Source organism: Camelina sativa, unplaced genomic scaffold, assembly GCF_000633955.1.
Source record: "Camelina sativa cultivar DH55 unplaced genomic scaffold, Cs unpScaffold00441, whole genome shotgun sequence".
Lineage (NCBI taxonomy): Eukaryota > Viridiplantae > Streptophyta > Magnoliopsida > Brassicales > Brassicaceae > Camelina > Camelina sativa.
This window is the reverse complement of record NW_010921701.1, coordinates 77,048-102,955: the sequence shown is the minus strand read 5'-3', so window position 1 is coordinate 102,955 and position 25,908 is coordinate 77,048. Positions and strand designations below refer to the sequence as shown.

Here is a 25,908-nt window from a genome sequence, read left to right as displayed (position 1 = left end):
AAAAAAAAAAAAAAAAAAACTAAATCATGATTGCATAATTTTTTTTTTTCAGCATGATTACATAAAATTATGTTTAGGATGAATAAAGGGAACTGAATAAATAATGAAACGAAAAAGAAAAAAAAAGTGAGTAAATAAATAAACTGAGAAAATGATTAGGGGATAATAAAAACGGCGCCGTTTTGAAGATCGGTGCAAATCCAAAAAAAAAAAAACCAAAGAAAAAAGAAGGAAGAGTCATCGGCGTCGGTGGGAAGTGATTTTGATTAACCAACCGCTGGGCCATTAAAAGGGCAACGCGGCTTTGCTTATAAAAGACACAGACACAGACATCGAGACAGAGAGAAAGAAAGAGAGAGAGAGAGAGAGATATAGTAGTGGTCCATTCCATTGAAGAAGAAGACAAAGTGAAAGCCTAAAAGAGCCGTTGAAGCGTACTATCTAAGGCAATAATAATAAGGAGCCACAAGAGAAAGCTCAAGACTTTTATTGTGTTGTTATCTTCCAATTCCAGTTTCAAGATATAGATAGAGAGAGAGAGAGAGAGAGAGAGCAAGAATAGGTGCAGTCTTGAGGGGTTTCACAGGGCTATGGTGGGTTTAAACGACGACGTCTCAGTCGACATTGAAGAGATCTACAATGGTGGCAAGGTTTGTTTACTCTTTGACCTACCAAATTTACTTCCTTTCTCCCATTACTGTACCTGTCTTACTCTAAAGTTTGATACTTTTTGTGGTAATTAGAACTGTCACATTTCGTTTTCTCTCTTCTGGATTCTTAGCATCTAATCTCAGTGGGCAATTGAATTGAAATTAGCCATTGTCCTTAATTTCTTGAATCTTTTAGTAACTCTAGCTTCAGTTTCTTGATTGGAATCAAAATTTTGTCATATCGTGTTCTTGATTTTAGTTTTGTACAAGTTGGGAGATTACTTCATTGATACTTAAAAAAAGTTGTTTCACTTTGTCTTTATGGATGATGACCCTTTAAATTTTCATCTGAAATCTGCAAGTTGGGTGTTTCTTTTAATTTGATTCTTTCATAAGAGATTCCGTTGAAAAATGGTATCCTTTTTTTTTGTTCCATGATTGATATATAATGTCTGACTTTTTTAAGCCATAAGTTATCTCTTCTACTGATTTTTCTGAGTCTTTCACATGGGAGAATCTCTTCAGGGCCTTAATTTTTTTTGTTGTCTGGAACAAAGTTGGAATGTTCCTTTTCTTAGCTGTATGTGATTCAGAGAACAACAAAATAAATATAATATATATATTCTGGTTTCTAAATGTTGAGCTGAAACTGGATGAAAGCTAATGGTGTGCATTTTAGAATCGAGCCTGTGGCATTGTTTATTTTTGTCTAAACTTGGATATAGACTGGTTAATATATCTTGCTTATTTTCTTCTCTTTTGCAGGAGCATCATATCAAAACTTGCCATGGTTCAGTTTCAGCTGTAGTTTATGGAGATCAAGAGAAACCAGCGTTGATTACTTATCCAGATGTAGCACTAAACTGTAAGAGTTGGGAATATGCACTTAGTGCTTGATTTGTTTTCATTTGATAATCTGATTTTTGATTCTTGTGTGTGTTTTATGTCTGCTAGATTTGTCGTGTTTCCAAGGATTGTTTCTCTGCCCTGAAGCAGTGTCCTTACTGCTCCATAATTTCTGCATCTACCATATTAGTCCCCCAGGACATGAGGTTTGCAAAATTGATTGTCTTGAAACAGTTCATTAGTTTCTTTGTAACTACTTTGCTGTTTGCTCACGTTGTGTTGGGTTCCATCGTATCCACAAGAGTTTTTGCAGTTTGGAGCTGCTCCAGTTTGTTCCAATGATCCGTCGCCTTCTGTTGAGGACCTCGCAGACCAGATTCTTGAAGTATTGAACTTCTTTAGGTGAAGCTTGAATCATGTTTCGACTAGCTCTCACTCTAACTCTGGGCTATCGTAACAAGAATAATCCCGCTATTATCCTCTAAATATCTATATGTCTCTTGCAGCCTAGAGGCAGTAATGTGCATGGGGATAACTGCTGGTGCCTACATCCTTTCCTTGTTTGCTGTATGTACTCAGTGAGACCTTTTGAGGATTTATGTGTAGCTATATTCTCAGAACTTCATACAATATCTCATTACTTATCAGTGATTGTTTTATGGTTGCAGATTAAACATAAAGACCGAGTTTTGGGTTTGATTCTTATATCACCTCTATGCAAAGCGCCCTCATGGTCTGAATGGTTTTATTACAAGGTTTATTTTCCTTCACTTCCCATCATAGTTTATATGACTGTACAAAAGGGGAGTATCACACACTTTTTTCGCATCCAGACTAATAAGCCTATGTTAAAAATTATTATGCAGGTAGTGTCAAACTTGTTGTATTACTATGGCATGTCTGGGCTGTTAAAAGATATTTTCCTCCAACGGTACTTCAGTAAGGTAATCTTTCTGGTGATTCCTTGGTGGAAACCGGCGTAGACTCAATGGTTATCGATTAATCTTGTTTTTAATCGCAACAGGAAGCTCGTGGTAGCTCTGAGGTTCCAGAGCGGGATGTGGTACATGAATGCAGAAGAGTGAGTGCTAAACCTAGTAGTAGTTTCCAGATGATTTAACAGCTTTTCATCACCTTGGTAATAACGTTGTTGTATAATATAATATAATTATACAGCTGCTAGGTGAAAGACACAGGAGTAGTCTTATGCGGTTTCTGGAAGCAGTTAACAGGAGACATGACCTAACTGATGGATTGAGAAGTTTGAAATGCCGTACACTCATATTTGTTGGCGACCAATCTCCCTTCCACTCTGAAACTCTACACATGGTGACTGCATTGGACAGAAAATATAGTGCCTTAGTTGAGGTATGCGGTTTAACGTAAAAAATGTTGTGGTAGCTCTTAGCTTCTCTCCGTGAAGATTCAGGCTCTAAGATTCTTGAAACATGTATTTTTGTCTTAAATTGCAGGTGCAAGCTTGTGGATCAATGGTGACAGAAGAGCAACCACATGCGATGTTGATACCAATGGAGTTCTTTTTCATGGGGTTTGGATTGTATCGGCCTGGTCGGGTTAGCGATAGCCCCCGTAGTCCACTCAGTCCGTCATGTATTTCACCAGAGCTTCTTTCTCCAGAGAGTCTTGGTATAAAGCTAAAGCCAATAAAAACTCGGGTTCCCACGAAATGTTAAAGAAGAAACACACATTGATTCATTGTATTTTTCCTCTCATATTTGGTGTATCAATTCAAATATTCTTTTATTAAACTGTGTTTGTACTTTGTAATAGATTAGCTCAAAAACTCTTTATGTATAAAAGATAGTTTTAACTTTGTATGACTACAGTACGCTGAAGATGTTTCTTATTTTGTTTTTTAGAACGCATAAGAATAAAGAAAACAAACTAAAAAATAACCTCTTCCTACCTTCTTTACTCGAGAAAAAAGAATCCCAAAACATTAAACAAAAAAAAATGGAAGTGAAGTTACAAGTCTCTGTAATTATCTTCGTGTAGAGATTTTTTATACAGGGTTCCTCTTGGGGTTTCTTCTGATATCTCAATGCATCTATACATTTCGGAAGCTCCCATTCATTGCCTTTGCCTAGCTTGAGACCAAATGTGGCTTGATGTTTGCGTGTTATACTGAACATCATCAAAACTTCAAGAGTCGTGAAGAGAACCTTGGATCATCAGAGATATACGCTTTGCACTCTCTGAGTGATACAACTCTCCTTTGAAACCAATCTGTAAAGATATAAATGTTCAAAATCTACGTTTTGAGCCAAATCCATAGAGAAACAGATAGATGACTTGGAGTTACCTCGGTTGAGCTGTCGGGAGAGAACCACCGTAAGAGGACTCCTAAATGTACAACGGCTGGTATCAACTTGAATAGCAATGGCGTTGTTACCTGTTATATAATTTACTTTGAATAGTAACTACACAATATTGATTTCAAGTATGAGAAATCTACTGCTATTCATTGATAATCAACTTCCGTGTCAATATTCATTATGAAATTGAACTGGACCAAAGCGCAAAAGAAATAGATACGTACCAGGCTCAAGGCTGTTGTTCCAAGAAGCAGGAGGTACAATTTGCTCTGCAAAGAAACACAAAGCTCTTCATTACTATCACTCCACAGTCCACCCAAAGCAAATTATGAGAAAGCTATTATATGGTCATATACGGTCTGGAAGATATACGCTAACATATTACTAATGAAGCATTGAATTTATCAAAGAAGCATTTTTTAATTGCTTACCTCAATTAGGTGAAGATTAGATGCTCGACTTAGCAGAACAAAAGCAAATTCCCCAATCTGTGCAAGGGACATTCCAACCTATAGAAAAGAAAAGAAAAGTGTGAGGCCTCTTTCCACAAAAGTTTTGAATAATGTGAAAGCGGGAAAAAAAGAAGGGTTCACTTCTTACAAGTACTGCAGTTTTATTATTATATCCAAAGACTTTAACAACGATCGCAACTACCACGGTCTTTATCACTATCACAAGTAACACAGCTGCTAACAGAATGTCAACATGGTTCCACAAGAAGTGCATATGTATCAGCATGCCGATACTAGCAAGGAATAGCGCTGCAAAAAAATTGCGGATGGGTTCCACCTGTAAGGAGATAGAAGCGATCAGAACAGGTCTATTGGTAAAATCTTTGTACAATGGGCCATAGAAAAAGGGCAGAGACCCTCTCGTTCGAAAAAGTTAATCTCGAATTCCTACCTGCTCAAGAGTATGCTGAGCGAGATCAGTTGTAGAGATCATCACTCCTGCCGCAAAGGAACCCAACTCAAGACTTAGACCTAGCTTGTCACTACACTGAAGAAGCCAAAACGATACTGGATTTAAGAACTGACAAGTTGAGAGTCACCCATGTGCAAGCAGCCAATAGAAAGAAGAACAAAGGGATCAGACTAACCCAAGCGACAAGCAAGCAAAATGCTACAGCGGCCAACTGATAGAGCTCGTTAGTCTGTCAAAGATTGAAGAACGCTTAAGATGATAAACATTTCAAAGACGAAAACAGAAGCAAGTAAAAAAATTGTGTATACCTGAGAAGAGAGACTTGTCATAAGTTTTAGAAACCAAGGTACCCAGGTACGGGACAATACAAACAAAGCACCCAAAAAAGCAATCAAAATAGCCAACCTGGAAAGAAATCACCACCCGGTCACAAACTTGGTTTTATTAAACCTAACAAGTGAACAATGGAAGCAGGGTATTGTTGATATTTTCACAGAAATTCCTGGAAGAAAAAAATACATACGATTTAGCCATAGACAACACTCCTTGAAGGACACCAGATGTGCCACCAAGAACTGGCAGGAGAGCAAACAGCAAGCCCACAGCACAATCCTGGTTATTCTCGAAACAGTAAATTAAAGTTCTAATGAAAGTATTGTTGCATACAACATACTACTTGAGGTAATGGAGTGTTTAGAATAAGAGGGGGAAAAACATGCAATAATAATATTAGAGATGCTATTGTATTGAGAGTGATCTGGAATACCTGAAGAATAAGTGTTCCAACGGTTATCTGGCCATGTAGAGCACTTATGCTATTTCTTTCCATTAAAAATTTCAAAACCTGGTACAAAAATCATGGTGAGGTAATGAGAACATAAGAAGAACAATCAAGTCTTAAGAGCAATTTAGGAAAACATAACCCGCACAGTAAAGAAAAGGTAAAACACAGTAGAGAGTGAGCACAAGGGAAATATTATAGCAGAGTAGAACAAGGTCAAAAAATTTATTTACATGCAAGGCGTTTCACTACCACAAAAGTATGCAAAAGTACACAAAGGAAATTAGAATATACCACTGCTGTTGATGACATCGAAAGAAATGCGCCTACGAATATTCCTTCTGTTAGTTTACCGCCACATAACTGCAATGAAGAAACAGCCAAGTCAACCGAAGGTGCTCTATATTCATGATTCATACCACAAAAATCCTAATGACTCATTCTTAACTTGATCCCTACACATTTGGAACATACCGAGGCTGTTATTCCACTCAAGCACATGAACAAAAATATCTGAAGAAGACCTCCTGGAATAGCTACAGCACGAACCACACGAAGCTGTAACCAAAAATTACAATAACTGTCTCAAAAGTTTCAATCGATTCGAACAAAGAAACCTGACAAATATAAGTGGGTGGAAACATGCAAACCTTCGCTGCGGAAAATTCTAATCCTAAAGCAAAAAGGAGAAAGATAACACCAAACTGAGCTACTGTTTCAACCTGTGCTACACAAAAAAAATATAAATCAAGTCTTTGTCAACCATTTATATAACCAGGCAATCTGGTACTCATGAAAACTTTCAAATGTACGATGAAGACAACAAAAGAGGATCTTTGAAGTACTAAAGCTGTTGTAAGCTACCTGCACCATTTCACTAACAAAGCTTAACCCACCCGGTCCAATTACAGATCCTGCCAATAGATACCCAGTAATGACCTGCCATTGAAGTAGTGTAGAAATTAATCAACGTTTGATCAGTCAAAAGCTAGCAAAATCGTTTCTACAATGTTGGAAAGCTGAATAACCAATTCTAACAGAATAATATTGAAAGTTACAAGCTTTGCAAAGGCAGTGTGTACTAACCGGTTGACCAGCACAAGCAAAGGCAATTCCACCACAAGTAGCAGAAACAATGACGACGACCAAATCTGATATCAGCCTACAAATGTAACGTATTAAGAGAGACGTCCCAACAAAACACAGTTAGTTAGATACTTACAAATTATAATCGAATGAAGAACTTTTCTTACGAATGTTATACTTACCTTAAATCTAGCTGCAGTACAGGGTACTTGGATTTTGGATTGGACATTATAAAAACGTTGTCCTGGATAAAAATTACAGCAAAGTTACTTTACGCGAATACTTCTACACATGGCTCCATAAGTACATTCTTCATACAATATATAGTAGAAATGACTTAAGACTATCTAAAGATTACCTTCCTATCTATCAGTCTTGGAGTATCTTCTACGCCATTCTCGTTATCCAAATTAAAGAACGATCTAGAATAAAATCACTGTTATGTTATAGTTTTCTTTAACCAGTGAAACAAATGAAGACAACAGCGACTACTTGCACGAATCAAGTCCAAACAGGGTAAAAGTAAGCATCAGGAAAGACTCACTTCTCCTCCTTGGTCTTGGTTTCATTTTTCTTTGGCTTAACTCGAGCAACAGTCTCTAGAACAGCCTAATGAGCATAACAAATGGCTTAATCAAAAGAAAAGACAGAACTGAGTAGTCTGCTGATAGCAATAGGCCACAATGAAACAGGGGAAAACAAAGATTCAAAATTGCAGCTACCAACCTGCTGATCAGCAACACTGTTATTGAAGCTTCCTGGATCAGGAACTGCAAAAACAAAAGCATTTCAGAAAAACTGAAATGAGAAATCTATAAACCTAGAAAGATAGAACCTTTCCAATAGACGTGAGAGCACATAGAGAGAGAGAGAGAGAGAGAGAGAGAGAGAGAGAGAGACACTAGACCAATTATAGCTAAATCAATGATAAATCCCTAGTAGAGGAAGGATCAAAAAAACAAGCTGATCTCTGAGAACAAAAACCCTAGCTCTACACCAAACGTGAGAAATTGGAAAAATGCAGAACAACGAAAGATCTAGTAGAGAGAGAAAGAAACCTTCGTTCTGGTCATTCTCAGGAAACTCTTTCTCAAGTGCTCGATCGATCATATCAGCGAAACTATCTTCCTTAGGTTTGGCACTCGTCGCATTGGACTCAACGAAGGTACCATTGATCTCATCACGCTTAACAACTGAGCCAGTCTCGGTATCGTCGGAGTCGGCGGAAAAAGCAAGAGAGAAGAAACTACAGATCAGAAGAAGCGTAAGAAGCCTCATCGTTTTTCTCATAGAGAATTTGTCAGTGTTGTTGTTGTTGTTACACCGCCGCATCTCAGTGATTGTGGCGCGGCGGAGCGTTAGAGATAGAGAGAGAAAGAGATATAGAGAGAGAGATATATTCGTGTGCTTCTTCTAAAAACTTCTCTCTCTCTCTTTCCGGTGGTTGGAGAACGAGAAAGCAAAAAGATTGAGAGAGAGAGAGAGAGAGAGAGTGAAATTAAATTTAATTAATATTTTTTTGTTTAATTGTGATTTGTGAGTTAATTAAAAAAAATTATTTTAATCTGTAATTAGGCTCTGTTTGCTTAAGGGGCAAATGTTACATCTCCATAGATTACCGGATCTTTATTACACGCGCCTCCGTTAACGCGTGGTTCTGCGATTGATAACAAAGGTGATTTTTGCTGAATTTGCACATTAAATACTTATATATTATTTTTTTAATCAGGGTTGATTTGTTGTAACTTGTAATGCTTTGATCTCTTTTGGCTTCTTTATACCATCTCCAGGTTTCCTTATTTTTACCTCTAAAATAGAGCAATTCTATAATGGAGGTGACTTTTGTTATAATGGATACCTCTATTTTTTCCTCTAAAAATAATATTTCGTAGAAAATCTTTTTTTTATTTTACTATTAATATATTTTACTTATAAAAGTTGCAAACTAACCCATTTATTTTAGTATTTGTAAAACTTTCATAAAATTATGATATTATTTAAATTTTTAATATTCATAAATATTATTTAAATATCATATTTTATTAAAAGAAATACATTGCATCATATAAAAATAATATTATTGGTGGATCTGGAAGTAATTTACCAGAATATTAAATAATTAGTCTTTGTTGTATTAAAAATAATGTTATGGCATGAATAAAAAAACTAAAATATTTAAGTTATTTATATTTTATAAGATTTTATATAAATTTTCTTTTGCAAATAATAGTCTCAAATTTTAAAAATGTTTTTCTATACAAAAACCTTTCAATTTTTCTATACGAAAACCTTTAAAAATTTTAAACCAAAATATTAAAATTAGTCAAATTTAACTTTATAATCAATTATCCTATTAATATACTTCATTAAATTATTATTAAACTATTTAAATATATATTTTATTTATTTTGATCATAAATATAAAAGTGTTAAAAGTTCAAGGACCATTTTATAAATAAAAAAGTTCAACTCTATTATAGAGGAAAAAATAGAGTTCCTCTATATATAGAGGAAAAAATAGAGATCTCTATTATAGAGGTAGAAATAGAGATGGGTTGGAGTAGATTTTACCCTAAAATAGAGTTAAAAAGCAAATATAGAGGTGGGTTGGAGATGCCCTTAGTTTGGAGTACTTTTCACCAAATTCCCTTTTTTTTTATGCTTCTTAAATCAGCCAATTTTTTGGTTTTACCCAACTTCATTTGTCTGTATCGATCGATCAATATGTTAAAAAAAAATAGATAAAAAACCTCTATTTTGGTACGATTTTGAGATTTTAATTAATATAAATTCATTTAAATGCTCATTTTTGATAAAGATGTTCATTTTCGGACTTGGAAAATTCTGCAACAATTTTTGGAAAATAAAAGTTATCTATGAATGTGTGGAGAAAGAATATATATATACTGCTTCTTTTTATAGTGACTAATGAATGTTGCTATCATTATTTTTTTTTTTGGTTATGTAATTTTACTGTGTGACAAAGAATGTTGTTTTGTAATATTAATGCAACTAGATTAAATTTTATCTTCATTAATTCAGTTTATTGAGTAATAATACTTACATTGGTTAATTCTTACTTGGAAAAAATACATTGTAGTAAAATCAATAAATTTTAAAATAATTTAAAATATTATTAAACAATAATTATAATATAACAAAAAGTGTTAGAATTTGTGCTAATATCGTCAATGTATAATCATCGCGTGAATAGAATGTAGCGAAAAAAGGAAAAAGAAAAAAAATAGATCGAAACTATATATAATCAAAGTTTGGATTTAGAACTTTCATATCATTTTTGTGAGAATTTTACTACCATTTGATTGGCGGTAACTATGGAGATCGGTGCACCGACTCATGAGAGATTCAAGATTGCATCGAGGCATCAACTCGGAATTATCAATCTGAAGTTCTGAACCGTCGATTGTAAGGCATGAGTCAAAGATATTTGACAGTTTTTGCTATATTATATGATTTTTTTTATATAACATAATCCGCATCCTACGTTATGATCACCCACTTTAATTCTATTTAGGTTATAAGATTTCATTCTTTAAAGTTGCGTTTAAATTGACGTAAGAAAAGAGTGAAGTTTAGAAGTTGACCAAAAAAAAAGGTGAAGTACTTAAAGTTGTATGAAGGATATAGTCTTGATCGGGCAAAGACCATACTGATATAGAAAAGATCTTCAAATGGAAGAGAGACTCTTGGTGAAGTAGAAGCTTCAATATAATGAAGTTATTAAAACAATAGAGAAACTCTAAAAATGACCCTTAACTAATTCAAAAACATGAAAAATTTATACAAACGACCTTAGATATCTTGACAAGATCATATATATATATATATATATATATACCCTTTTTGAATAATTCCAAAATGCTAAAAGTTGAATCATTCGTTGTAAAATCACAAATACACGTACGCATGTTAAAGATAGCTAGATAAAGTCCGTGTGTTCACAAACGATTAACCATCATTTACAATTATGTAACATATCAAAAATGTAATGACGTAACATATTAATAACACCAAAACAAAAAGATTCAATAACAGTTTGCCATATTCTCCCTCAGACTAGACGAACAAGTTAGGTCATAGATAACTGAAAACGTCTTTGTAAATAATTAGGTCTTGGCCCATTTAAGCTCTCTGAAGGACCGTCATGGTTGAATATGCTTACAAGTTACACCATGCACGAGTAAAAAGGATATTTGTGTCGGTGCTGATTTTTAGACTAGACTAACACAGATGATAATCCGGAATATTCGACGCTAAAAAAAGAAAAGAAAAGATAACATTCTTTAAACACTACTATCACAAATTCTTTATAAGAACAAAGAAGTAATAATATATGAAACTTATAAAAATATATATTCAAAACCGAGAGCGCCCATAGGAGGGGCCAGTTCTTTCGGTTAATTCCGCTTAGACCCACATTGATTTCTTTTCTATTGTCGGATGGAATATGGATGCCATCCATCAACCTGACTTATTGTAGCCAGTAGTAGTACTAAAATTCTGAATTATTTGGTTTTCTAGTACTCTTGAAGTGAACAGATTGAATATATACTTTACTTTTCCACAAATCTATTTTCACGTAAATCAAATCCTATAAAGCTTAAGGCAAGTAGGTTTCTTCATACCAAAAAGGGTCATATTATCAATTTTATTAGTTGTCTATAGCTCCTCTCTAAACACATCAACTTAACACATTTTTCTGTAACACTAATCACGCTTAGAAAAAAATTCAGTGGAAACAAAAACATAATAGAGACATCATAGGCTAGGTCCAGTGAATATGATATGAGTAGGGATAAGAAAAAAAACACTTTCCTTGTGAAGGAGAAAGAAAATTCACATTGATTATGTTGCAAGAAAACATAATGAACTGACCAAAAACACTTAAGAAATTATGAAAAATTTGAAAAAATAACTTTTGGTCACATGGTTGTATGGACTGAACTTGGACTTCTCTGCAATCCCTATTGTTCATTTTACATTTCCAAAGCAGATTCTTATACATTTTTCTAATTATTTAAATTGGTACTCAATCGAGTGAAAAGAATAGTATTGAAAGAAACTATTGTTTTTGCCTCCAAGTAGGCACATATGCCTCCTAGCACACAATACAGAACAGAGTTTCAACTCTTCACTCCATTGCCTATATATACTCTTTTCAGATTGCATTCAACCAATCCGTGTCTCAGAACAAAAATCAAAAGAGATGGTTTTTATCAAAGAGAGAGAGATGGAGATTCCAGTTATTGATTTTGGAGAATTGGATGGAGAGAACAGAACCAAGACCATGTCACTTCTTGATCATGCATGTGATAAGTGGGGCTTCTTCACGGTATGTTATATATCTTTATGCAAAAGCCAGTGTTTTCTTAGATGTGTCTACTGTATATCTTTAAAGAATTGGTGAATTTGCAGGTTGATAATCATGGGATTGATAAAGAGTTGATGGAGAAAGTGAAGCAGATGATTAACTCTCACTATGAGGAGCATCTGAAAGAGGAGTTTTACCAGTCAGAGATGGTCAAAGCTTTGAGTGAAGGCAAAACCTCAGATGCAGATTGGGAAAGCAGTTTCTTCATCTCGCACAAGCCAACTTCAAACATCTGCAAGATCCCAAACATTTCAGAGGAACTCAGGTAAAGTAACTAAGAAGTTAAATAGTTCCAAAGGCTTTACAACTTTACCTGTTTGCTCATTATACTAATCAATGTGAGAGGGGTGAAACTGAAAACTGCAGCAAGACGATGGATGAATATGTTTCGCAACTGCACAAGTTTGCAGAGAGTCTCTCCAAGCTCATGTGTGAGAATCTTGGTCTTGACGAGGAAGACATGATGAAGGCGTTTTCTGGTTCAAAAGGTCCAGCTTTTGGGACAAAAGTGGCTAAATACCCAGAATGCCCTCGTCCTGAGCTCATGAGAGGGCTGAGAGAACATACTGATGCTGGGGGAATCATATTACTCCTGCAGGATGATCAAGTGCCTGGTCTTGAGTTCTTTAAAGATGGCAAGTGGGTTCCTATACCGCCATCCAAGAACAACACCATTTTTGTCAATACCGGTGATCAAGTCGAGATACTGAGTAATGGGAGGTACAAGAGTGTTGTACACCGTGTAATGACAGTGAAGCAAGGAAGTAGACTGTCGATTGCTACGTTTTACAATCCGGCTGGTGATGCCATAATATCTCCAGCTCCGAAGCTCCTGTATCCAAGTGGCTTCCGGTTTCAAGACTACCTGAAGCTTTATTCAACTACCAAGTTTGGAGACAAAAGCCCTAGACTTGAGACCATGAAGAACATAGAAAATGGGCATACAGCCTAGGAAGCATCTGTTCCCATAAAATTCTCCCATTTTTTGCTTAAAACTTGTCTTCTTCTTGTGTTTCCCTTTATAAAGAAAATAACAGCCATGTCTGATTCAGCTATACTAGTTTATTCCTGGGATGATCAGTTCACAAATATGTCACCACTCTCCCTGTTCCATTCAAAAGTAATATATTTTACTCTTATGCTCTTTTGACTACACAAGCCTTGATGACAACTTTGAAATCCTTAACCGAGCCCATCAGAAACTTGTTTGACCTCTATCCCTACATAACATAGCTCTTATATGTTTAATTGAAATTGTAAAGAGACATTGTGCTGCACAATTTGTGCATTAAGACCAATTTGAAACAAAATAACTCTACATATCACCTTGCAAATGAAGTTTTTGAACCCATCCTTCCTGAATGTCAGTGGGAACAACAACACCAGAACTCCTCAAGAACCAAAGTTAAGAGTCTAGCTGGGGCAACCAAGCTCTTCTTCCATCACGTTCACTTGACAAGTTCCAAACCAAAACTGAAGCAGACTCATCAAATTCCTCAAGAGTCCCTCACCGTACCCAAGCAAAGTTTCTTAATAGTGGAATTAATGTTCGTCTCTCTGATAGAACATCTTCTTTTCCACGAGCTCCCAACCTCTCGAGACTTTGTTGTAATCTCCTCATCAGAACCGGAATCCGAACAAGAAGCGGATTCGATAAACGAAACATGGTTAAAGGAAGACATAACGAAACAAGAAGGCCTAACATTATGAACAACAATGCCTTGAGAGTGAGCTGCATTGACAATCTCAACGATTTGTCTGAAAACGTGAAAACACTCAAACGCATCAACGGATCGGTCAGGATTGTCTAACCACTGACGCAAGCTAACATCTTCACATTCCAAAGCTCTCACAATAGAGCCATCATCAACAAGTTATCGTCTTTGTGTGAACCAAGTAAGCTTCTGACATAATCAATGTGAGACCGGTTTTCTCCAATGAGAACTTTACATAGATATAGCCCAGTTTCGCAATTTCAATATTAAGGCTTTTTAGGTTTCAAGACGTTTTCTGTTGGACCGTGACAATAGCCTTAGCCCTTGTACTCAATCCAAGCTTTGTATTTATCTCCACACACCACTACTCAACTTCATTTCCTTAAATAATCACCGGCTTACTTCCCTGGTTAGTCTTTAATCCAATATACATAACCTGCTTTCTCAAAAACCAAAAAATCACACATCAACAAACTTGTCTTCGAAGTTGTGTAAGAACTCAACAGCGAGGAGAATGAGATGGTTGTTGGGATATTACCTATCAAGAGCAACGATAAAATAAGAACGTTTAGGTAGCTCTACTTAAAATGCAACCTTTTCGTATTGTTTGAGATAAATCAGGATATACCAACAAATAACGAAATGAGTACTTTTCAAAGTTTCTTTGCATTATGCAAAAATATTTTTATGACAACTGAAAGAAAAAACAATCCGTTGTTATGAGAAGGAAAGAAGACAAAATCGAGACCGTGGCCAGGGTGTTTAGGATTTGCATTTTGTTTTTCTAATGAGCAAAATGTGGCGGCCAATGTATCTTCTAAAAACATGAGGTACAAAATTAAGATATTTTATGTTAGACTAGATCAAACAGGTTCGACTGGACATATTCTTTTTATATTTTCTATTAAGTCAAATGAAAATTAATAAATTTTAATTTAAATCAATAAATTTTTGTTTATTTATAATATTAAACCACATTTGAATAAATACAGGAGAGAAAAAAAAAATAATAATTTTCAAACTGGTGACAAAGATAACAAAACTACAAAAGCAAGATGTAAATCAAACCAATCAAGACCAAAATAAAATAAAATCAAAAACCAAACAAAATTAATTGATTTTGGTGGTATTCTCAAAACTCCAGCTCCAAATGTCGTGACGCTCGATGCCACGATCCATCGAACCGGCGAAACCGGTATATATTGTCTCAAGAACCACCTCCAAGAGATCAACTTGTGTTTCGATCAATGGCCTCTTTGGTTTTTTTAAATGCGCAAGTGTGAGCGTTACAGTAACCTTATTGTCCTTGTATTCGATCCAAGCCTTGTAGTTATCCCCACTACTAAACTTCACTTCCTTAAACGATCATTGATTCTTCCCTCCGGTTTTTGTCTGAATCCAATACCCAGCTTTCTCAGAGACCTTTTAGTTAACAGAGTTAATATTAATACCAACATGATTATCATTAATATCGCCAAAACGTTTGTCTTGGAAGACATCAAACTCGACGGCAAAGAGATGGTTATTAGGATTGCTATTGGTCGTGCGGTTAACTAGACCGAGGAAGCCAGAGGTTGAGTCTTTGTCGTAGTTTACGGTTGGGACCACGATGAAGGCGAGACCATGACCAGGGTTGTTAGGGTTTGACCGGCGAGGAGTGATGGAGAAAGTGAAAGATGTTTTGAAAGAGTAAACAGAAGAAGAAGAAGAAGAAAACGTGTTGTTGGATGCTTTGAATGGGATTAGATCCGTGTAAAGGCCTTGAATGTGTGAGAATGGAATATTGTCAAGGGTCATGGAAATGAAAAGAGCTCCGGACCGGCTCATGCCATCGGCTGCTGGTCCAAGCTCGGCATATCCGATGAAGACTAGATTTGTTCCGTCGAAGTTGTTGAAGTTGAATTTGGAGGCGGAAATGGTTTCAGAGCTTGATAAAGCTATGAACAGAGCAATGAAACATAATTTTTGGATTTACATTACTTGTGTTGTGTTTGATTTTGGTATATTATGGTAAGGGAAGGTTGTGTGTATATATATATGGTGGCAAGAGCCATCCACATTGACTTTTCAAACATATAAAGTGGTCAATTTAGATAATGCAACCTCGGACACATAAAAGACTCATTATTTTATTTTTCAGTTTAGCACTATATATTTATTTAGTAGTTTCAATCATGTCAAAAGACAAGTTTTATAACAAAACAAAAGTAGAATTCAGATGACATATGGAATATGAATGACTGAAAAAAGGTTTTGGCAAATAAAATTGGTGGACTGAGAGATGAGTGGTGCTCTACCGCTAGGATGGTGCGGGATGGTGGAGTGACGGACTCAATGGGTATGGATTGAACATATACTGAAACTGAATGATGGATCACATCTTCTTGGTTGTATGAAGAACGCAGTGAATTATTACCATTATGTATCCTCCAAACAAACAATTGTATAAAGTGGACAGTGTTAATCTCCCCAAGCAATTTATCCTTCTTCTGCTGAACATTACCAAAAACTTCTTTGTTCCAGTTCATCAGCGTCTCCTGCAACCGCTTGAGAGCTACTAGAATATCAATATCGCTATTCCAAGAGTTAGCTAGCAGCTCTCTGAAACTCGAGTGCAATCGAGTGCAACAACCACGCTGCTTCAAATCTGAAGGGAAGTTTTGTTGGATCCAACCTCACCTCCGATGAAAACTTCACAAGCAAAGGCGCATGATCGGAGGCTAAAAAACGTAGGTGTTGCACCATTGCCTCCTGCCATTTCAACCGAGCATGTGCACAACACATAACACGATCGAGTCTCTTAGCCACAGCAAACCGCTCCTCTTGTCCTCTTCTCCAAGTGAACTTGTTCCCTTGAACCCCATGTCGATCAGAGAGAGATCATTACTCCACTCTCCAAAAGCTAAAGAATCCGATGACAGGCAGCCATTGCCACCCGACCGCTCGTCCAACCGGAGAATTGTGTGAAAATCTCCTCCTATCACCACAGAACCCTCTGCCCCTTTCACCGCATCTCCCAGTCTACCCCACAACCCACTACTCCTGCTCGCCGTAGGTGTAGCATAGACCACAATCCAATTAACTGAATCCAATCCATTAACAACATTTGCATGAATGAACTGGTATGTAGATTCGACAATACTCACATCCCCAATCCCAATCCGCCACAGGAGCCAAAGCCCCTCACTCAGTCCCACCGCATCCACCCGGAAAGAGTTCTCGAACCCTAAGCCGTGACAAATGCGTCCTACTTGATCACCACCGGCGTGAGTTTCAAAGACCGCCAACATATCCACATGAAACTTCTTCAATAAATATCGAACTGATCGTCTAAACTAGGGTTTATTTGCCCTCTGACAATTCCACAAGATGCAATTCATCCTTACTCTGCAATAAAAGAACAGAACTACCGGGAAACCCGTTAATCCAACCAAGCAATCCCTCCGCTCTCTGTCGACGCATTCTGGGCAACAATCCCCATATCCATGGGCAGGGAGTTCGAGACCAACTCATCTGCCCCCAAAACCTGTCACCCCGGCTCCTCACCATCATGATACTATTCAACCGCCCACGAATACAAACCTCCTGATCTCCCAACATTCCCCAACTCCACTCTCATCTGTTTTCCCGAGGCAGATAGTTCACTCTGACCCCTTAGTGGACCATAGACAAGCCCCCTTGTAGATCTTGCAGATTTTGAATAAGTGGGCTTTCGCCCATTAGCCTCAGATTGCTTCTTCACAGGCCTTTTGTCTCTTGCCACTTCCCGCGCCTGAATTTCATGCTCCGTAACCCCAAAAATCATCCCCTTTCCTTGAGCACCACTCTTTCCATTCATCAATTGATTTGGAGTATGCATATTTTCATTATTCACTCTTGGAGGATCAACTACTTGCCTTATCTCCTCTCCATCAATATTTTCCCACAAATTACCAAAAGTATTTGATACCGTAATCAATGTGGAGTCCTTCACCGCCAAAGGAACCGGCGGTCAATACCACCGCTACTTGACACCGCACTCATCGAGGATTTCTGTAACACCACTATCCCGGTATTCAGATTGAGCTGATTACCGAGGATTAATGATGGGATAGGCCGTGGTTCAAGAACTGGTCGAGTGTGTTGGGGAGTCCGTGTTAACTGTTTTGGTGGGAACGGTTAGCGACATATATTAATAATGTGCGTGCTAGCATGCACGATAATTGGCGGTAACGGTTATTGGCGTAAGAAAACACGCGGATCTGCCTTAAGTGGTAGTTACTGGGAGGAATGTGTATTTAAGAAATTCTGCGTGTCCTTCTTGGACACGGACGGGAGACGACAATTCTATTCGTGAGTTTAGACGCAAGAGAAAGAGAAACACTGAGAGAAATAAGAGATTTAGAGAGGATGGTCGAGTTCTGGGGAGCGGTTATCGATAGTCTGTTCCATGATCGGATTATGTATGTCTTGCGATTCGGTATGTCCACCGGATATCGAGATGCACGATCGATGTGTGGGATTGGCATGCGGGAATGGAGATCTAGCCCGAGTAAGTGATGGTATTCTGGTTGATCGAATCAAATTCGATGTTATCAGGAGTACATGGTGTACGAGCATCTTATGGTTCGAGTGTATCCGGCAGTTACCAGAGGACCGAACGATAACTAACAGATCTGTATACGTGGACGAGTGATCTGTCACGAATTACGATGTTTGGTGGTACGCGGTACGCATCACCGAGAGTGGTGGTACGCAGTACCGGACTCTGTTAGTGTGGTACACGATACACAACACCGAGAGTGGTGGTACGCAATACCAAACTCTGATGGTGGTGGTACACGGTACGTATCACCGAGAGTAGTGGTACGCGGTACCGGATTTTGTTAGTGGGGGTAAGCAGTACGTATCACCGAGCATGGTGGTACACGATACCAGATTCAGTTAGAGTGGTACGCGGAACGCGTTACCAAGAGTCAACGATGTCTTGTTGGTTCCATTTCATGATCTCGAAGTTTGTTCGGTGTGATGTGGATTCTGGACATCTCTCTCATCGGGCTAGTTATGTTGGGATGGTTGGCTACGTGACTAGGCTCTGAGGAGAGATGTTGGATGAAACATCTGTAGCCGATGCGCCGAAATTTCTGGTTCGGAAGTCAGTGTAGAGACGTGCGAGGAGCCATGCGTATTAGAGTGCGCACCGGGAGCGTCCGAGGTACGAGTCTGCTTCCTTGAAAGGCTAAGTTTATCAGAATTTTATTGTCCAGCGAGGCTCAGTGTATTATGTGCGTCATGCGGCCGAGGATTTTGGAAACCGGGTCGGGACATTTCAATTTGGTATCAGAGCGCGGTCGGCTCTAGGACAAAGTCTAGAATGAAAATTTAGCTTGTCTAGATCGATAGGAGACGGGAACTGCAAAGGAAAGTCATTGGTGATCTGCAAAGGTACATGATCCGAGAGGTGATTGAGTATAAGCCGATCGAGTAAGGTTTTCTGATGCGCAAGAGTATCTGTTCGGTGGTCTATGTCTGGAAAAGAGTTAAGTGTTGGAATGTAATTCCATCAAACGCCGAATTCGAGGATGAATTCAATCTAAGTGGGGGAGAATTATAACACCCCTATCCTGGTATTCTGGTTGGGCTGATTACCAAAGATTAATGATGAGAAAGGCCGTGGTTCAAGAACTAGTCGAGTGTGTTAGGGAGTCCGCGTTAACTGTTTTGACAGGAACGGTTAGCGACATATATTAATAATGCACGTGCTAGCATACGCGATAATTGGCGAAAACGGTTATTGGCGTAATAAAACATGCGGATCTGACTTAAGTGACGGTTACTGGGATAAATGCATATTTAAGAAATTATGTGGGTCCTTCTTGGATACGGACGGGAGACGATAGTTCTGTTCGCGAGTTTAGACGCGAAAGAAAGAGAAACACCGAGAGAAATCCGATATTTAGAGAGGATGGTCGAGTCTCAGGAGTGGTTATCGATAGTCTGTTCGATGATCGGATTCTGTATGTCTTGCGATTTGGTATGTCCACCGGTTATCGAGATGCACAATCGATGTGTGGGATCAGCGTGTGGGAATGGAGATCCAGCCCGAGTCAGTGATGGTACGCTGGTTGAGCGAGTCAGAGTCAATGTGTTCGGGAGTACGTTGTGTATGAGCATCTGATGGTTCGAGTGTATCCGGCAGTTACCTGAGGATCAAACAATAGTTGACAGATCTGTATGCGTGGACGAGTGATCTATCACGGATTATGATGTTCGGTGGTATGCGGCACCGAGAGTGGTGGTAAGCGGTACCAGACTCTATTAGTGTGTTACACGGTACGCATCACCGAGAGTGGTGGTATGCAGTACCGTACTCTGTTGGTGGTAGTACGCGGTACGCATTACCGAGAGTGGTGATACGCGGTACGAGATTCTGTTAATGGGGGTATGCGGTTCGCATCACCGAGCGTGGTAGTACGCGGTACCGGATTCTGTTAGAGTGGTACGCAAAACGTGTTATCGAGTCAGTGATGTTCTGTTGGTTCCGCTGGATGATCTGGAAATCTGTTCGGTGTGATGTGGGGATGGTTGGCTGAGTGACTAGACTCCGAGTGATGCACCGGGATGCACGCGTTATCGAGAGTCAGTGATGTTCTGTTGGTTCCGTTGGATGATCTGGAAGTCTGTTCGGTGTGATGTGGTAGTAATGCACCGGGATGCACCGGGATACCCATCAAAATGGATCTGAGGTAGTAATGCACCGGGATGTTTGTGATCCGGACCCAAACAGGGGTGGTGACAATCTCATCAGTCAGCGGATTAAACTCCGGTACCCAAGCCTGCACCATGAGATAGCTCCCAAAAACTCTCCATGGTCCCCCAAATAGTGCATCCAAGTATTCCTCCTCCCTCTCAAAACATACCATAAAAATTTGGCGAGGCAAGTCCATCAAGAGGAACATTGCACCATTTGGTTTCCACAACTCCCGTAGCTTTCGACTAGACACCGCTATCGAGACATGACGTCCAAGGACCTTGACAATCATACAATTTTTCCATAATAGCTTCATCACCGCCAAGACTTCCTCTCCAATAGTAACCACTGGTTCACCGTCTATTCCGTTCGGGAACTCCAACACCAATCTTTCCGAGACAAAATCATCCGCCAAAACTTCCTCCTGAATAGGTACCTGCCCCCCACCGTTACAGCAAACAACCCTCAACACCCACGACTAAGACTTATCTGGCAGATCTCCTGGCGGTCTCCCCCCCAAAATCCACCATAGTCGCGTCCTGATCACCTCCCGAAAAAACCCAAGAATCATCCATTTTTCTCTTCCATGGAGTTTTTGTATTACTAAGTGAATTTTGTATTTGGTAATGCTCACAGTTAATTTTTATTTTCAATATCTCTAAAAGCAGGGAGCTTATTAACATTAAAATAATAATAAATTAATTATGAAAAAGAAATGAGAGTGAAGGGAGGTTATGATTTTTCCCTTTAAATATGGTGTATATCTTAACATCATTCAATTTTATTCATCACTAAATAAATAAGAAAATTAAAATCAAATAAATTATATTGCCATTATAGATGCTCTAATTCTCTATAATTACAGTAGGATATTTATATTATAATTGCTGGAAAAAAAATTTATATTATAATTAGGTGCAATGAATCTTAGATTGATTGATATCTAGTATACTAACTATTTAATAAATTAACATAAAAGACATAGACAGTCCATGATAGACCATTTTTTATTTTTATTTTAATAAAACTATGTTATATTATGATTTTTTTTCCCTTTAAATATGGTATATAACTCATCATGTTTTGGTCCGATCTTTTAATAGAAGATGAAACTTTTCAAAACTAACCAGGTATTTGCCACCACTCCTAATACGAATACACCTCTCTATTTATATTTGATAATTTGATTTGGTTTAGTTAGTTGAATAGCATTCAAGTTATGGGTTCGATCGTGAAAAAGTATTATTCTTTAAAAAACACGATTAAAGTCATGTCTTATCCTCCATACGCATAACCAGATCATACACATTCATGGACCCTTAAACTAGTATAATCTAGGATAAACACAGAAGAATAAATATTCCTAAGAAAGACTTTACCACCCTTAACTATGCAAAAACCATGAAGCAGCATTCAAGATGGTGTCATCCAAAGAAAAGAATGATCGAAAGAAAATTAGACAACCAACCGAAATGTAGCAAACTCTTAATGTTCTAGAATAGTAAGAAACAGAGAAGTCATTAATAAAGCATTACACATTTAGTAGACACAAAGAGCAGAGACTCATTAGCCACATGCCTATAGTGGGGATGATAAAACTGTATGTCAATTACAGAACTGTATTTTACACAAAAACATAACTAACAGAGAAAAGTAAGATTCGTTGCACTTTCTAAATGGATACACTAGTGATTCAATGGAGCTCAAAGCTCCATCAAGTGGTAAAGATTAAGTGACTAAAGAATAGACACTAGTGTCATAACACATATATTTACCATCAATGTATCGTAAACAAATCAAATCAAGGCAATGGGTATACTTGTAGAATGTAGGACAATAATAATCAGTGTATGATGCACAATTCGAGAATGTCATTTTGTATGTTTAAGCCAATCACCAAGAGTTTAGAGCGTGACATATACAAGCAAGAGATCTTATGATACATACATGCACAAAAGCAGAGATAATAAGTATAAAGTTAAGTCAATCTACCACAGTAAATAATCTGAGAATCAAAACGCAAAAGTCACAAATGCATCATCCAAAGACAATCTGACAACTAACCAAAATGCAAGAACTATGATCACCAGACATCTTATAATGTAACACAAAGCAAAAACAATTACAGAGGACACTGGTAATTGACAAAACCAAAATTGAAAATAGAAGTGTCTATTTCAAACAAACAAACAATATTTCCTTTCTTAAGAGATTACAGATGGAATAAAAAAAATGAAATAGATAAGAACATACACATGAATAGTAGCTTCGTTTCTTAGAAACGTACAGAAAATGACTCTTATAGTCTTATACAATGTTCTATACTACTAACTCATTGCATTACTTTGCCGTATGACAAACTAAAAACTCGACTTTGAACATATCTATATCTGTACTAGAAGAAATTTCAAGTCTAACAACTAATATAGCAAACTATGGTTCCTAGAACCGATACAAAATATTAGACATAGAACACAATTAGTATACTAAATTCTGATTTGACATCAGTCATAGAAAAGTGTTATTGAAACAAAAAGCATGGTAGGAAAATCAAGAAAGATCAATTGCACATTCTAGTAATTCAACAGATTCCAAGCTCCAGCAACTCAATAAGACTAAGATTAGACACTAGTAACCATAAGAGAGATATTTTCAATCATTCATATAGCTCCAACAACTCAATAAGACTAAGATTAGACTCTAGTTAAACTCAAGCAACGTGTACAATCTGTTAATCATCAGTTAATGATGCAGAATACCAAAATATTAATCAACAAGGGTTTAGAGGATAGCGCAAAACATATACATTTGAGATTCAAGAAAACTACTACAAGTAACAAGATGCATACATTTCATAGAATGAAAACCTTATGTTACATGGAAGCACCAAAACAGAGATAATAAGTATTTTATACACAATGTAATGTTCCAAAATAAATTCTACCTTTTATCTTAGACAACAGTAAATACTACCATTATACACAAATGATGCATACATTTAAAATGTCATTAATCACCAAGGGTTTTAACTTTTAAGCATAAAACAGGCGACTAAAAAAGAGAACCTATGATACTTACAAGCACCAAAACAGAGATAAGCATATACCTGTTCAAGAAGTCTGCTACACTTGGAATCTCCTCAACGCCTTCAGAAGAATATAACCTGCCCAAAATTAAAATTAGTTAGTCTTCATTTAATGGAAATGCTTGATACTTACCTCATTTTTTGAAGCTATTGATCATCTTTTGTATCCAATAAATCAACAAGTCTTAACCACTCCATTGTTGTCATTGTCAGATATATCTTTGTCTTATTTCTTTAAGCCGTTGGTAACCACTCAATAGTCTTATAACTTCTTTAAGCCGTTGGTCTAATAGTTTTTAGGTTCAACCTTTTTTTTAACCTCTTTCTCTTAATGTGCTGGTCGTTTTTACCATCCAACAAGTCTTTCCTCAAGTGTTGGTCGTTTTTACCATCCAACAAGTCTTACTCAAGTGTTGGTCGTTTTTACCATCCAACAAGTCTTTGTCACATATCCTTGTCAAATCTTTATTAAGCCGTTGGTCCACTCCATTGTCTTATAACTTCTTTAAGCCGTTGGTCTATTAGTACTAGGTTCAGCCTTTATCTTTATCTTTACCTCTTCCTCTTAATGTGTTGGTCGTTTATACCATCGAACAAGTCTTTGTCAAATATCTTTGTCTTTATCGTTTTTAAGCCGTTGGTAACCGCTCTATAGTCTTATAACTTCTTTAAGCCGTTGGTCTATTAGTTTTCAGGTTCAGCCTTTATCTTAACCTCTTTCTCTTAAAGTGCTGGTCGTTTTTACCATCCAACAAGTCTACCTCAAGTGTTGGTCGTTTGTACCATCCAACAAGTCTACCTCAAGTGTTGGTCGTTTTTACCATCCAACAAGTCTTTGTCTCTTTGTCTTATTTCTTTAAGCCGTTGGTCTATTATTTTTAGGTTCAGCCTTTATTCAACCTCTTTCTCTTAATGTGTTGGTCGTTTTTACCATCCAACAAGTCTTTCCTCAAGTGTTGGTCGTTGTTACCATCCAACAAGTCTTAATCACTCCATTGTCTTTGTCAAAGATCTTTGTCTTATTTCTTTAAGCCCGTGGTATCTGCTATTCTTTAAGCCGTTGGTCTATTAGTTTCCTTTGATGTCTTATTTCTTTGTCTACTGTTGTCTTTATGCCTCATATTTTTAAGCCGCTGGTCTGATTCCATCAAACAAAAGGTTGGTCGTTTTAATCCTCCAACCCAAAGTCTGTGACTTCTTTCTATGTCTTAAGTCAGGGGTAGTCAAATTGTGAACTCTTTCTTTTCTTTTTCCCCCTTTATACAGTCTCAGTCTTATAGACTTCATTAAGCCGCTGGTCTGATTCCATCAAACAAAAGGTTGGTCGTTTATACCATCCAACCTAAAGTCTGTGACTACTTTCTATGTCTTAAGTCAGGGGTAGTCAAATTATGAACTCTTTCTTTTATTTTTTCCCCTTTATACACAGTCTCTGTCTTATAGACTTCTTAAGCCGTTGGTCATTCCCCCATCAAACAAAGGGTTGGTCGTTTTTACCATCCAACCCAAAGTCTGTGACTTCTTTCAATGTCTTAAGTCGGGGAGAGTCAAATTGTGAACTCTTTTTATTCCTTTTTCCCGTCTCGGTCATTCCCTCCCAACATGCATGCACTACCCATCCAATATATCCGATTCCGTTCGGGACAATGTCCCCAAAAAGAATCAGACAGAGCACCATTAGATTAGTGTCTGCCCATGAATCTCTTTGGGTTTTAAAAAAACAAAACAAAAACCTTCCAAAAACAAAAAACCAACAAGTTCTGTAGAACAATTTTAAAAAGGCTTTGAAAAACAGATGACTTGGATATATAAATACCAAGACTGATGATGTCATCAATTGCAAAACAAAACCATAGACGAGAACTGATCCAGTAAAGGTTTGTTGTTCTCTTGTTAAATTTCGATCCTCAAAAACTGAAAAACAAAACCAAACCAAACCAAAATTAAAATCAGGAAGACAAGCGATATACATACCTCGACCACATGTTTCAAGCGGAGACAAGCTTCTTCAAATCTTTAAACAAAATCACGATTATTAGGAAACTTGAAATCCGAAAAAAAAAACAGAATCACGAAAGATATGGAAGGAATCTAACCAGGCATTGTTGAGTAATCAGCTATGGACGAAAACTTTTGAGAATCTTGGTAGTTCCTCCTACCCTTTGCGGAAGCAGATCTACGTGATAAAGGACCGGAATGTGAAGCTCTCTTGTGAGGAATAATGATACCCTGAGACTATCTGTTTGGTTCAAATGCTTGTGATGATGGCCTCGGTGGATCAATTGGGAAACCAGATGCAACTTCTTCAGGATGAGGATTAAACTTCTCGCTTCGGCTTCTATTAGTAGACTGGCTCTGCCTTT

At 37.4% G+C, this 25,908-nt stretch overlaps 3 protein-coding genes, 1 long non-coding RNA gene and 1 pseudogene across 4 annotated transcripts; 2 read left to right on the top strand and 3 right to left on the bottom strand.

Moving 5' to 3' along the window:
• Positions 1-314: 314 nt before the first annotated feature.
• Positions 315-3,329, top strand: LOC104773075 (pollen-specific protein SF21-like). Its single transcript, XM_010497628.1, has 10 exons — positions 315-650; positions 1,416-1,515; positions 1,605-1,702; positions 1,810-1,898; positions 2,003-2,063; positions 2,165-2,251; positions 2,363-2,440; positions 2,521-2,577; positions 2,673-2,864; positions 2,969-3,329. Exons 1-10 carry the CDS (start codon positions 591-593, stop codon positions 3,188-3,190), a joined length of 1,044 nt encoding a protein of 347 aa, XP_010495930.1. The 5' UTR covers positions 315-590; the 3' UTR covers positions 3,191-3,329.
• Positions 3,330-3,402: 73 nt separating this feature from the next.
• Positions 3,403-8,082, bottom strand: LOC104773076 (K(+) efflux antiporter 4). The gene is made up of 20 exons (XM_010497629.2): positions 7,682-8,082; positions 7,350-7,393; positions 7,168-7,232; positions 6,982-7,045; positions 6,806-6,867; positions 6,624-6,699; positions 6,402-6,476; positions 6,188-6,259; positions 6,012-6,095; positions 5,832-5,900; positions 5,523-5,600; positions 5,280-5,368; positions 5,065-5,161; positions 4,932-4,985; positions 4,736-4,831; positions 4,433-4,621; positions 4,264-4,341; positions 4,057-4,101; positions 3,820-3,909; positions 3,403-3,743 (listed from the first exon to the last, which is right to left on the bottom strand). Exons 1-20 carry the CDS (start codon positions 7,953-7,955, stop codon positions 3,660-3,662), a joined length of 1,785 nt encoding a protein of 594 aa, XP_010495931.1. The 5' UTR covers positions 7,956-8,082; the 3' UTR covers positions 3,403-3,659.
• A 3,611-nt stretch (positions 8,083-11,693) lies between these two features.
• On the top strand, positions 11,694-13,152 carry LOC104773072 (1-aminocyclopropane-1-carboxylate oxidase 1-like). Its single transcript, XM_010497627.2, has 3 exons — positions 11,694-11,976; positions 12,060-12,280; positions 12,382-13,152. Exons 1-3 carry the CDS (start codon positions 11,851-11,853, stop codon positions 12,965-12,967), a joined length of 933 nt encoding a protein of 310 aa, XP_010495929.1. The 5' UTR covers positions 11,694-11,850; the 3' UTR covers positions 12,968-13,152.
• LOC104773074 lies at positions 13,031-25,902 on the bottom strand. The gene is made up of 4 exons (XR_765020.1): positions 25,642-25,902; positions 23,567-25,559; positions 13,342-14,166; positions 13,031-13,235 (listed from the first exon to the last, which is right to left on the bottom strand). It is a non-coding gene; the product is annotated as an uncharacterized LOC104773074 (long non-coding RNA).
• LOC104773073 lies at positions 14,708-15,707 on the bottom strand (annotated as a pseudogene).
• Positions 25,903-25,908: the final 6 nt, after the last annotated feature.

Bases quoted from the DNA above. Each gene is read 5' to 3' on its own strand.
- LOC104773075 (XM_010497628.1), top strand. From the start codon at position 591: ATGGTGGGTTTAAACGACGACGTCTCAGTCGACATTGAAGAGATCTAC. The intron at 1,899-2,002 runs GTGAAGCTTGAA...TGTCTCTTGCAG, and splicing joins GAAGTATTGAACTTCTTTAG to CCTAGAGGCAGTAATGTGCA. The intron at 2,252-2,362 runs GTTTATTTTCCT...ATTATTATGCAG, and splicing joins CTGAATGGTTTTATTACAAG to GTAGTGTCAAACTTGTTGTA.
- LOC104773076 (XM_010497629.2), bottom strand. From the start codon at position 7,955: ATGCGGCGGTGTAACAACAACAACAACACTGACAAATTCTCTATGAGA. The intron at 7,394-7,681 runs GTTTCTTTCTCT...TTGTTTTTGCAG, and splicing joins TGAGAATGACCAGAACGAAG to TTCCTGATCCAGGAAGCTTC. The intron at 6,700-6,805 runs GTAAGTATAACA...TTACATTTGTAG, and splicing joins GTACTGCAGCTAGATTTAAG to GCTGATATCAGATTTGGTCG.
- LOC104773072 (XM_010497627.2), top strand. From the start codon at position 11,851: ATGGTTTTTATCAAAGAGAGAGAGATGGAGATTCCAGTTATTGATTTT. The intron at 11,977-12,059 runs GTATGTTATATA...GTGAATTTGCAG, and splicing joins ATAAGTGGGGCTTCTTCACG to GTTGATAATCATGGGATTGA. The intron at 12,281-12,381 runs GTAAAGTAACTA...TGAAAACTGCAG, and splicing joins AACATTTCAGAGGAACTCAG to CAAGACGATGGATGAATATG.